The sequence below is a fragment of the Cryphonectria parasitica genome, assembly GCF_011745365.1.
Source record: "Cryphonectria parasitica EP155 unplaced genomic scaffold M406scaffold_1, whole genome shotgun sequence".
NCBI lineage: Eukaryota > Fungi > Ascomycota > Sordariomycetes > Diaporthales > Cryphonectriaceae > Cryphonectria > Cryphonectria parasitica.
In genome coordinates this window covers 4761505-4774780 of record NW_024468909.1, presented here as the reverse complement: position 1 = coordinate 4774780, position 13276 = coordinate 4761505, and the positions used below count along the sequence as shown (strand labels likewise).

The 13276-nt window shown below is 52.9% G+C and overlaps 2 protein-coding genes across 2 annotated transcripts; both read left to right on the top strand.

The window, feature by feature from the left end:
* Nucleotides 1-3423: 3423 nt before the first annotated feature.
* Nucleotides 3424-4792, top strand: M406DRAFT_336279 (carbon-nitrogen hydrolase; the record flags this gene model as incomplete). The annotated part of the gene is made up of 5 exons (XM_040921133.1): nucleotides 3424-3568; nucleotides 3643-3973; nucleotides 4145-4309; nucleotides 4451-4663; nucleotides 4705-4792. 5 exons carry the CDS (start codon nucleotides 3424-3426, stop codon nucleotides 4790-4792), a joined length of 942 nt encoding a protein of 313 aa, XP_040781625.1.
* A 3571-nt stretch (nucleotides 4793-8363) lies between these two features.
* M406DRAFT_349331 (carbon-nitrogen hydrolase) lies at nucleotides 8364-11512 on the top strand (the record flags this gene model as incomplete). Its single annotated transcript, XM_040922462.1, has 5 exons — nucleotides 8364-8508; nucleotides 8649-8972; nucleotides 9066-9594; nucleotides 9688-9716; nucleotides 9954-11512. 5 exons carry the CDS (start codon nucleotides 8364-8366, stop codon nucleotides 11342-11344), a joined length of 2418 nt encoding a protein of 805 aa, XP_040781624.1. The 3' UTR covers nucleotides 11345-11512.
* Nucleotides 11513-13276: the final 1764 nt, after the last annotated feature.

Here is a 13276-nt window from a genome sequence, read left to right as displayed (position 1 = left end):
TGACTGTGACTACACACTGCATGTTGCATATGCCATGATACTGTGGGCTACGTGTCTCTCTGCAGCTCGACTTTGCTTTGTCTGCATCTTGTCATCTTGTACAATGGTAAACGCTTCGGCCCGCCTTCTGCTTACCCAGCATTTGCTCTATTCCAGAACAGGTGGTACAGGCTGACAGGCTCACAAGCATGACTTGACCGGGGGGCTGGCATGGAAAAGATGGCAATCATCTGGCCTCCTAGCTACTATGTACAAGGTGGCGGCTAATTCAGGTATAGCAGCGGGAAGCGTCTGACAAGTGGAGTGCTCTTGAGCAGAAGCACGATCATCTGCTCGACCTCTCACACTCCTTTCCAATGAGCATCTTTGAGTTCTCTCCACATTACCGGCGCTTATGGCGAGCGATAGACCCGAGCTGCGAGTCAACGCATCTATGTGACTCGGCGCTAGAACTGCTGAGCCCTGCTTCGGATTCCTATGGCTCACGGCAGTGGAGCTCCAGCCATCCTTCTCCTTCGACGTGTGGGTGCGACGGGAGCATCTTCAATTCCCGCCATCATCATTCTACCTATGTCGTTCTATGTGACAATTCCCTTGTTAGCTGATTCTACTAAATGTTTAGCAATACTGCGGATACAGTTATGAGATGATATCTTGCAAAATTACCACCGGTGGGGAGGCTCCAGGCAGATACTGAAGACTCCCTTCTTGATGCATGGATGCAGGATAACAGGGAACTGGCGAAAACAAAACGATCGTTAGTGTTTCAACACTAGCTACACCTCATAATTCAATGCATTACCTCTTCAAGGCGCACTTTTGCTATTTGACATGGCATCAATTCGACGAGGGGGTCACGGGGGGCCGTGGTCCAGAGATCATACTGGAACTGCTCATTCAGCAATCTTCATAGCCTCCAGAAGTGGACGCGCGCCATGGCTTTGATAATAGGTGGCTCCAGCAGAGTGTGGAGATGGGCAGTTTTCACTGAGAAAGCATCATCAGGTCCTGCTCAAGCGTTAGAACCAATCCAGCCAGCTCTGGATCAATCTACGTTTGACAAGTTGTGCTCTCAAATCAGGAATCAAGATCGTCACGCTCCAGATCCTTATGACCATGTCTCCCTGGCGTTCCCTCCGACAACAGGCTACACGAGCATAGCGCTGCTCTGCAGAAGGATAGAAATAGTAGGAAGAACCACTGGCCAGCATGCGCAAGGATTTCTTGCTACAAGTCAGCTTTTGAATACTTGTGGGCACAGAACGAGATTAGGATGGATTCAGATCGTTTACAATTTCGACTAGTTTTCCTCGAGCCATCGAAGAGCGTGTTAAGATTCTATCGAGGTCACTGGCCTTGCACAGCAAGCATCATCAAAAGGCTATACCGCCCGCTTTACAGAATGCTACGAAGAATGACGAGTTGGAGGGTATCGGACCAGGATCACGAATCGAAGGAGGTCAGGGGACATCGACGCCTGTTCGTTCTCCCACGTTAGCCCTCGCTACTTGTTGAACTACATCCGTCCGATACCGCTCTTTGCCAGGATCTAAAGTCTGATTGCTTGGGCCAAGTCTTGCCAACAGCCATACTGTACCACCCCTCAAAATCAAACACTCTGTCGTATTCAAGGATCAGCAGCTAGTACTCTTAGCCTGTCGAACAAAAGTCCGCTCGCTGGCACGAGACTATCCCAGGTGAGTACAAGTGCTTCTTGTCAAGAAACATACCGGGAGCAATGTCCTATCTACCAGTGAGCCACTTAGGCCCGTGCGTGCCTGGCAGCTGACTGCCCCACAACTTTCTGTAGACAGCCTCAGCCATCTAGCTGGCTTTCTATCTTTCCTTTTTATCCTTCTGCAGCGCACTCCTCAGACAGCCCTATGCTCACGGCCGTATTCTCTTGGATCTGCTACGCTTATCCGGGCTGCTCTCTAAGTGCGGAGAACCCCCGTGGCTTTCATTAATGTCTGGACAACTTTAGCAGCTGGCCGAAGATTTCCTCGGTTGTCTCCTGACTTCTTGGACAAATGGACTCGGACCTGAGAGCCAACTGGAAGAGGTGCGATCGCGTAAAGTCAGTGCGAGGGAGTCCGGTCAGGGCAATCATCGGCAGATGTAGCACACCATCTCAAGCTTCCCCTTATGTCCATGATTCGACAGCATACCGTGGTTGATCACTTCCAGAATTAGCTTGGCATGCCCGAAGCTCATTGGTTACAGACGTTAAGTGGGTGCCAAGGCATCAACGCCAGATTTCGAGTCCCCCTTACAGCTAACACCCTAGTCTGCTCGTCACGGTGGCAGGACGAGCTGCGAGCGACCACGTATGCAGACGATGTTGGTTCCACGCTCATACAGATGAAGGAAGGGGCGTCGTCTCCTGTCCAGGCATAACCCCGGCGTCATGAGCAACGCTATGGATGCATTGTGCGCATTATCAAGGGATCATCCACACATTTTGGTGGAGAGACACAAACTAGCTTTATGTTATCAAGCCCTTTGCAAAAGAATCACAGCTAAGAAGTCGGTCAAGGACTTGGCCGACACCGAACGACACCGACATACCAGTCTGGCATGTCAGACGACTACCCATTTCAGTTTAAGACGCTCTCTGCCACTGATCGCTTTCTTCTAGGCTTGGGGGGACAGCGGGTGGTGGACCCGGGATTCCCAACCAGATATTGTGCCCACCCAAGTCAAGTCGTAGCGCTTACCTGCTTGACCCTTCAGCGAATGCGGAAGAGACAGCATCCGCGTGCAGGAGCTCAACGAGTGCAAAAGTCCGCTCTAGAATCCTGGGTCTGATAATGCTCGAGCACAGTAATTTGAACGCGGATGTTGGGCAAAGGTACCGGCGAGTGGACCTCAGTGGAGCACTATTCCTTGGACTACATGCAGCCTGTTCATTCGAGCCATTCATGTCGTGTTCCGTGTCGCGTTGGTGATTCTCTCGGCCCGTGATAGGTCTTCTGGGAGGCCATTTCAATCCCGACAGAACGGTAATAAGCGTCAGCTTGTGTTAGCCCAAGTCTACTATACCTCCTAGGCGAGAGATGGTGAGGCGTGGGGTGGAGAATGCATACTTGGATCTGAACTTTCTAACAAAAAGAAGTTCCAACTTGCCATGACTGCTTGGAGCCCCTGCCTATCTCTGGACTTTTGCACTTCCAACGGTTTTCCCCCACGCCATGTCTTGAGCAATGGTATCGTGGCTCGTCCCGCGACGTCGCCAATATTTTCTTTTGTATCTCAGCATTAATAGCTTTAGTTCCTGATCTCCGTGCAGTTGAGTCGACGGCTTCGAAACATCTAGTTCCGCAAACGCTTATCAGTCGGTCTACAACACTACAATCGAGCCAGCAGTGGGATTTTGTTGTCTAGTAACCAAGCGCACCGAGCATTTGGGCTGTGAGGGTCGTCATGAAGATTGCTTGTCTTCAGTTCGCGCCACAAGTTGGTGATGTTGACAATAACCTCAATCGAGCCGACGCTGTCCTGGCCAAAGCGAACCCAGAAGATTTGGAGGATCTTGACTTGCTGGTCTTGCCCGAACTGGCCTTCACAGGTATGAAACTATCAAGAAAGAACCCCTCGGCGTTGGCAAACAGCCTTGATTCATATGCTGAACGCACAAAATAGGCTACAATTTTACCTCGTTGAATCATATCTCGCCGTTCCTCGAACCTCAAGGGTCTGGTATCAGTGCATTATGGGCCCGGACGACCGCTCTCAAGTACAATACCAATGTGGTGGTCGGTTACCCAGAGAGGGTCGATGTTTCGCCGAGATGGCCGACAGGCCCAGAGTATTACAACTCGACCATCGTCGTCAATGGCGATGGCGAGACCATCGCAAACTATCGAAAATCTTTTCTTTATGTCATAGACGAGACTTGGGCGCTGGAGAGCAAAGATGGCTTTTTTGCGGACGAGGTGCCCGGCCTCGGAAACGTTGCCATGGGAATCTGTGAGTTCTACAAGAGTCTTCAACTGTGTTTGATGTATTACTGTTTTTGTTTTCTCAACCCCGCCGCTTACTGATTGTGCTCGTAGGTATGGACCTCAAGTAAGAACCCCTCGAGCCTATCTCCGCTGTCTAATATGTCCCCCGAAGTACTAATTAACGCTCTCTCTTGTCACAGTCCTTACAAATTCGAAGCACCGTGGCACGCCTTTGAATTTGCTTTTCACATTTTAGCAGAGGAAGCAAACTTGGTCATCGTTACCATGGCGTGGGTAACTCGTGAAGATGGCCGCCTCTTCAGCCGTATGCCTGAGGAGCCGGATATGGAGACACTCACTTACTGGTGCGTTAATTGTTGAGCAACATGCTTTTTCAACGATCTCTCCGGCTTCTTGTTGTTCTTCCTCCCAGGCTCTCTGCCCTAAGATTACCTCTTCCAACCCCTCTTGTGGCCGCATTCTTATTGACTTGACTATCCTCTCAGGGTGCAACGTCTCGAACCGCTCATCCGAGTCGAGGGCCAAGACGAAGTGATTGTTATCTTCGCCAACCGAACCGGAATGGAGGACGACATTACCTATGCTGGCACAAGTGCTGTGATTGGGATCAAAGATGAGGAGGTCAAAGTCTACGGTCTCCTCGGCCGCAGCGTCAAGGACCTTCTTGTCGTCGACACTGATAACGGACCTTTCGCCAGGTTGGTACAGCGGCCGTCTGTTGTGTCTGATGACACATCAGCCTCTCAGGTATCTGGAGTGTCTCGGAGGGCTCGCCAGAGTACTGCAGCGACAACAGCACCATCGATACGCCAAGACAGCCCTCATAATACAACTGCAAATCAGTCGCCCAGGACACGCAGTAAGCAGAGGAGGCCGAGTCCTACACCGAACACTTCCGACAGTGAGAAGAGGATGAGAGTAAAGCCACAATCTCCCAAAATACAGATACCAGAACACCATCATCGGCACTTGTCTCTCCAGGACTCGCCCACGGAAGAGAGCCCCGGTATCGAAACACCGACTTGCCCCAGTCCCACACCGCTCAGTCAAAGGCCCAACATCACCAGCCCCGATCTCCAGCCCACGGAACACTACAGCGACATGCCCTACCCGTATGATCACATTTCTCCGAGTCAAAGCCAGCCGCAGATCTTCAGCGGGCGTGTCTCAATTAGTGCAGCCACCTCCGGCGCTGCCTCACCTGCTTCTCGGCGCGTCCCGAACAAGTACTTCTCGCTTCCGTCCCAGCCACAGCTAAGAAGCCCCATGGAAACCCGATTTCCCAACGCCTACCCTCCTTCCTCGTCGGCCGTGACAGCCAAGGCAGTGCCGAGTTCATTTGTCAACATACACCTGGATGCATCCCAGGGACCCCTATTGACGCCGACTGCCAGCAAGAGGGGACACCCGTCGGACAACCAAACGGGCTCCGATCCGCTAGAAGATACTATCAATCTTCCTACTCGAGACCAAGAGAGCATAGCTTCGAAATATAGCGGACAAGGTCAGGATGCCGTACCACCCCGCCCCTCCTCGCCAAAGTCGCGCAACGCCAGTCGCAGCGGACGACCTGTTGTGGACAGTCGTCCTTCGGAACCAAGCAGTCTTGTATCTTCCGAGGTCGAAGAGAGGCTGGCAGTTCTGGCAAGGCGGCGGCCCGGGTCGGCGATGGCCTCGATCCATAGTGAGGTCGCAGAGGGGCAGCAACGCCAGGGCCGACAACGCTCTCGAAAATCAAGCACAGCCAACCAGACGACAGCAGCAGAAGAACAACAACAACAAGAAAAAGTGGCGGGAATGCAGTACTCGACCAGTGATGATGACCAGAGACCCGGTAGTGTCCCCTACAAGGACGTCCCGTTCATAGCAAGCCCGAGTATCTTCACAGACGACGTGATCGAGCGCCCTCAGTCTGACATACTCAAAAACTGCAAGCAGAATCCAAGCTGGGCTGGAGCTAGACCTGGTTCCACCAGACCTGGCGCGAAATTCCTCCCCTCGCAGTCCAGGACGGGCAGCACCTCGCTGACGAGTCACAATGCCGATCCGCACATCGAGCCTGATGATACCAGGACTCTTGTATGGTCGGAGCTGTCCAGGATGGTCGGAGAGGTGCTCCACCAGCAGCCGAGCCGGCGCGACGAGAGCCGTGGGAGACACATGGACACCAACCGCCGCCCACCCCTCACTACGTCCGACTCGTCATCGTTGACGAGGAAAGTGTCTCCTCCAGAAAGAGGCGGAGGAGGAAGTGCGACGCAAGGCATGGAGGGAGCCGCGCAGCGCCTGGCATCGCAGGACCGCGGGAGCCGCAAGCCCATTCGGACCATCCTCGCACCGGATGTGCCGAACGCGTCGTCGATGCCATATGATCCCGAGGACGAGATCGTAGCCGAGATAATCTTCCATCCTCGTAATCGTTCTGGGCGTAGTATCAGCCAGGGGCCCAATCCTGGGCAGACTGTCGAGACACACAGCTCTCCCGGTCAAGCCGCAGGCCCGTCCGGCCCTCCTCCGACAGTGCAGCAGAGAGGAGCCATGTCGCACATGGAAAAAAGCAGCAGCAACCACAACGAGCCAAGAGCAAATAGGCATGGCTCGTCACCCAAGATGGCAGAGAAAGGCATGACTCTCCAGAGCTTGTCTGACGATAGCAGGGTCTACAGTGCACCGACACTGCCTGGAACGAAGGATTTACGTCGCCAGGCAGAGGCAGCCAAGACCTCCTCGCCCACCCCATCGTCTACGCACGTATTTGAGCCCAAGACGCCTAAAGGCTATGAGGCTCGATCTGGACTTTGAGAATGTGCTGACGTCTACTTCTGATCCCCGCTCCGATGGGAGGTTTCCTTCTTTGAACGAGCTGGCGAATGAGTCGGCGGGCGAGGAGATACCGAGAGCCAAGCGTGCTTCTTGGTGAATATTCGAGACGGCAGTTCTTTCTTTCTTTCTTTTCTGACATTTCCTTCTTCTCTTCTTTCTTTCTCCATGTTTTCAAGTAATTTTCTCCCTTGAAATGATGATAATGATTAGAAAAGGGGATTCACATCAATGGACGTCTGAATTTGATTTCTTTTCCCTCTTCTCTCTCTCTCTCTCTCTCTCTATCATGATACCTCTGCTGCGAAGTACCATCATAGTCTGTTAAAAGTCATTTCCCGAAATTTGCAGCGTTGATCGAAAATTATTTGTCCCTTATGCTTAGGGCTTTCCATTATTTAATCAGACCCCTCCCACTCTCATCCATCCAATCATCTTACACACTTTGATAGAAACCGCCGATCCTCACAGCCCCACTCTGCATCAAACAATGATAGACTTACTGAAGGAAAGGAGAAAATGTGTGACAGCTGAAAGGAGTGACCACTCCCAGCTGACTGGAAACGGCTGTGGCTTATATAGCTGCGTAACGGTCGGACTCACACAGAAAAAGACGGAAGAAAAGGAATGTCCACGTTGCCTTCAGATCAATTTGGCTTTTTGGACGGTTATATTTTGCATCATCTCTACTGAGCACGCGAGAACCCCCTCGCCCTCGAGTCTTCCACGTGGAGGAATGTCGTATTCGCCAACGCCCCTCGCCCACTGTGCCTCGGTCCCAGCCGATTCGACACTTCGGACTTGGGTGTCTTCCTACAGTGATGCAAAGAACATTGCATGGGACAATAGAAAGGTGACAATATGGATGGGAGGAACATGCAGTGCCCAAAAAGACAGGGTTTCGTGCGTGATAAGATCGTACTTTTCGAAATCTCAACCTAGCACGGGCAAAGTGGGACCCTAGCGCTTAACGGCGCAAGGTCACTGGCTGCTCACCACACCACATTGTTTTTTCCATATGCAGTCGGCTTGATTGTGACGCTAGGATACAAGCAATCACTGTTGCAATTGGCAGCATCCTGTTCAGGGGGATCCATGCGCGTGTACGTCGTCCGTGTCACCCGAGCCATGCTCACGTCGTCAACAAAAGGTGTGCACTCCAATGTAGGGGCTCGGATTCCTAGCCCATGGGGCAGCGAGCTCTCCCCCCCTTCTTCCTATCCTCTCCACTGACCTGATTATCATCCGAGGATGCTGGGAGGGATCATGCGGGTGCGGCCGATGTACACACCAGCCTTTTCTTGTTGATATCTCTCCCTATTCTGTCTTTCTTTTTCTACTGATTCTCGCTGGTTACGAAGCTGTTTTCCTACCGTCGTCTCCTTCGCTCGGCTCTGGTAGCCTTTCCCTCACCCTCTCACATATATACGTACTTAACACCTTGTGTTAGACGAGACTGGTTGTGTGTGAGTGAGAGAAAGAGAGAGTGTGTGGAAGTTCTACTTATATCCTTCTGTTTTTGTTTCATTGTTTTTGTTTCATTGGAGTTGCGTGTTTCCCGAGATACCTTCCTTCGAAATGCGCATAGCGTGTCTTCAGTTTGCGCCGCAGGTCGGCGACACAGACAATAATCTGAACCGCGCGGATGCGGTGCTGGCCAAGGCAAGCCAGGACGACCTTGACAGCTTGGATCTGATGGTGCTTCCCGAGCTTGCATTTTCAGGTTTGTGCTGCCGGCCTTTTTCTTCTTCTTCTTGTGACTTTCTGGACGCAGAAGGTGCTATCCTTGTTCTTGTTTCCTCGACTCGCGGAAGGTGCTCGAGGTGGATGGGAATGAGCATTCCATTGACAGTGCCTTCCCAGGATGGAATTTCCAGTCCCCAGAGGACATCGCACCATATCTGGAGCCATCTGGGTCCGGCATCAGCTCGCTCTGGGCTCGCACAGTGGCCCTCAAGCACAACACCAGCGTCCTCGTCGGCTACCCTGAGAAGGTGGATGTGTCAGGACATCACCAAGCCCACCCGGAATTCTACAACTCGGCTATCCTCGTGAACGGTGACGGCGAGACGGTGGCAAACTACCGCAAGACGTTTCTATATCGCCTGGACGAAGCGTGGGCTGATGAAGGCCAAGGGTTTTTTGGTGGTCAAATCTCGGGGCTGGGGAATACGGCCATTGGTATTTGTAAGTCAGGACATGGAGTTTTTTCGCTGATGCCATGCACACTTTTCCATTTTCGTAGTAATAGATGAAATACGACTAACAATCATAAACAAGGTACCGACATCAACCCATACAGGCTCGAGGCACCCTGGCACGCCTTCGAATTCGCCTTCCACATCCTCGAGGTGCGCGCAAGCCTCGTGATTGTCACCATGGCCTGGATCACGGGTGACGACTGCGAACACTTCACCCAGTTTCCCGGCGAGCCCGACATGGAGGCTCTCGCCTACTGGGCCCAACGCCTGGAGCCTGTTATCAGGGACGAGTCCCGCGACGAGATCGTTATCGTTTTCTGCAACAGGACCGGGATCGAGGGTGACGCCGTGTACTCTGGAACCAGTGCTGTCATCGGCATCCACCAGGGGGAAGTCAACGTGTACGGCCTGCTTGGCCGGGGCGTCAAGGATCTCCTGGTTGTAGATACCGACGACCCTCCTCTGGCGAAACTGATCCTGCGCAAGGAGAACTGTCACTTGAATGTGCCAGAGCACGAGACCAACAAGCATGGGGGGCAGTCCAGTGCTGTCGATAGCGTGCTGCTGACACCCTTCCCGATAGACCCCGACGACAGGACACCGATAAAGTACCTCCCAGAAGAATCTATTTCGGCACATGACCAAAGGGATATCGGTAATGAGCAGCACCATAAGTTAACTTCTCCCCTAGTCTTAAGCAGTGCACCTGTCGCTGAGAGTCTTGAGGATAGTACGCCCACCGAGCGAAATCCAACGGCGCCATGCTCTCCAAGATCCCAAGAACATAGTATCTGGACTCCCCTGGTCAGCGACACAATGAATTCGCAAGATTCGAATATAGAGCATGAAGAGGAAGCGAGCATTTGGGACTGTACTGCAGATGTTCCGGCTCGATCTTCAGAAGAACTGGAGAGTACATCATTCATCTCTCTCCAAGGTGTAAAGGTTGAAAGGGCTTGTCAAACAGAGCAGTCAGAATACCACCAGACCTCAAGAGCTGGAGAATCGGTCACGAATACCCACACCATACTCGCCAGACCATCCTCTCCCAAGTCGCGCAACGTCAGCAGGGTCGGGCGGCCCAGACGGCGTCTGTCTAGCGCGGACCTCGCTGCTACTGCGCTGGACTGGCGCGACGCGGCTCAACAGCAGGAACACAGGAGACTGTCGGTGTCTCCGAGGCCAGAATTCCCCAAGCCACGCAGTGCAAGTCTCTCTAGCCGATACCCTGGCATGGATGATGAGCTGCTTGAGCGAGCACTCGACTTCTACCTCCAATCCATCGCTCTCGACGCGAGGGATGAGCTTGTCGCCTCTAGTGAGAACGAATCTTTGTCAAAAAGCACGAGGAATACCAGCCAAGGTTCAATGCGCGAGGACGCGGTCAGACCAACATCACATCAGCGTTGCTTGTCTTCAGGCCCAGCAGGCAGGTCGGCCTCCGTTGATGGGACGATGCGTAATCCTGTCGAGGATGTCGTTGTACGGCTCGACCATCAAAAGGCCCATGCAAAGCTCTGGGAGGAGATATCGAGACTCGTGGAGGAGCACGTGGGACCAGGCGAGTCCAGCGAGGACCTCCGAGGACGACGTCGTAGCCGCGGTGCCGATATGGCTAGAGTTTCTTCACGGACTAAGGATGGATCTTCGCCTACCTTGTCGTCGCCAGCACGATCACGATACGGACAAGTCCACAGTCGCAGTGACGTCTCCCGCCAAGCCCGTCCAGAAAGCCCAAGTATGTCGACCTCGAGACGGACATCGCCGACGCAGACGACACCAAGAGTCAATGTACCGATTCGTTCGGTCAAAGACCCATCCCTGGGTCCTCCAGCAGACCCCGATGATGAGATCGTCGCCGAGATCATCTTCCGCCGACCCAACTGTGCTACTGGTGATAACAGAAGCGCCCCAAGTCGGGAGTCCAGTGCGCGGGTACATGACCATGGCAGCACGAGCCCAGGAAAACATAGCCAACAGTGTCTAGCATCTGACGACGAGAGCGAGAAGACACCGACCATCGCTCGACCTGTGACAGCAAGGCAACAAGACCTGACTTCCTTGGCCCTGCAGACGTCAGTCCATGACCTGGACGATGAGCTGCAGGCTCCACATTTGTCAACGGCTTCCCTTGATACTCTGAGCTCCTACGAGGCATCGCCGGTGACGCCACCTCCCCCTGGCTCATTCGAGCCGAGGACGCCAAAAGCCATGATTCTTGGCCTGGACTGCCCGGCTGCCGTTCATCCGCCGACCATCAATCATGTTGCGATGGCTTGGGCTGGATACCCGGGGCCGTCTCTGAGCGAGAGGATAGCAGATCATTCTGATGAGAGGCCTCGAAGCGCTCTGCTCTGACGGAGCTCGTTTCAATGAAGACTGTGTTGATGTCCTTTGTGTGTGTGAGGAGCAGGAAAGCAAATGCAACTCAGCCCTGCTGCGCGGCGCGTGCATGTCGAGTGTGATAGCGTTTAAGTCGTGTATAGTAAGGTGCAAGGTAATTGAATATCCAGCTGTGTTCAACGTACAAGAGGGGGCTTCGCTCTCATATGATTTGTTTCTTGAAAATCATTCGTAAAGCCTCGTACGATGTGCAAAACGCTCATCCAGTGTTGTCAGAATTTTTGGCTTGACACGGCCCGCGGTGTGTCCTTTTGAGGTGCGCGCCTGAGTACTCGACCTTTCGATCATCTCGGTGATATGCGTCGCGTCATTGCGGCGAAAGGGAAACCCTTTTCAAGACTCACGAAATGTGCTTAAAGATCTACGCCCTGGATTCTCCGCCAACTTTCCCTCTCGATCAGAAGGCGATCCGGCCAACTTGTCCTGTGCGCAGGAGAGACATTGACGAATTTGCAGATCTGGGCCCCTTCACCACGGAGGCTTCCCCTCGAAATAGCACACTTTTCAATACTTTGGGCTGTGATAGGTCACAATATAGGGTGGTCATTCCGAAAAGGCACATGTCTACTTTAGGCGAAATGGTTCCTCATAAAAGCCCGGTTCCATCCCCTGTCATCGATCTCCGGGAATTTGAAGGACATAATTCTTTGTAGATCACATCATTTGCTCCTGCAGACGAGGTCTCGACGCATGAAGACCCCAAAGACAGATCATCCAGGAAGGCTGGAACTCGCTTGAGGAGATGAAGCCTGGAGAGGTGGGCTTACTTGGCCGGCGCGTCTTCAGGATGATCTGTCGATCTTGGTGGACAAAGTGCCCAAGACGTTTGTCATAGACAGGAACTGCCATCTGTATGCTCATCCTCGGGTTCGACCTGAGATCGAAGCCTGGCCAACATGTTTCATCTCTGACTGCAGCCGGAGCACTTGCTCGACCTGAGTTCAGAAGGCGACACTTGAGAGTGCATCTCGCAGGCAGTGGTATCCCATGCATCTTTTCTCATGCAACGCCATTCCACAATGCTGCCGAGGTCTCCTCAACATCGTATTCAGTTTTTCCTATCCATGGATGAACCCTCGGGCACGAACTTCGTATCCCGCGTAAACCAGGCATATCGCGACCTGAAAAACCCCGCCACTCCTCTCTTTCTCTCCCTCCCCTTTTTTCGGCACTTCCGAAAAGAAGAAAGAAAAAAACGCCAATTCACCTGATACACGCCAGTCCAATCCGCATGAGATACCAATACTATGGGCACAGAGGACCCCACTGGTAGTTTGCAGTGAATTGGTCTAGCGCGAGCTGTCAGTGTTTCGAGTAGACGAATGTTTTCGAACAGGCAGAAATGGAAACGAAACAAATTGTGGGCTTGGGGTTTGCTTATCGTTCTGGCGGCCGAGAAACGCCTTATGGGCGGGGAGGATCTTTATATCTGGAACGACTGGGCTTCAGTGCCAAGCCGCCTCTTTACCGGAAAAGTCGTCGATGGTAATGGTAGGTTCGCTGACGCGGATACCTACTATAGACATTCACTCCGTAGAAACAGTTTCTTGGAGAGTGGCAACCTTGCGCTTCTTATCCGCACATCCTTGAAAACGGTGGTCGGGCGACTGGATCTTGTTCACTGGTTCGAGTACTCGCTGCTGCGCGACCTCTCTCAAAGGGGGAGAGCCCCCAAAGGCCTTCGATGAGCTCGCTGCTTCTGCTCTGTCGCATTTACAGAAACACATGGCCAGCCTTCGAGCTCACCTCTGGCCCCGGTCTCGGCCGAATGGGACCATATTTCGCAAGCCACACCTTGTATTCTCTTATGCTACGTTATAGTAGTTACGAGGCAATATCCTCAAGAGTGGTTCTCCGCTGAAAAGGAAATCGAAATGTAACCGAGCC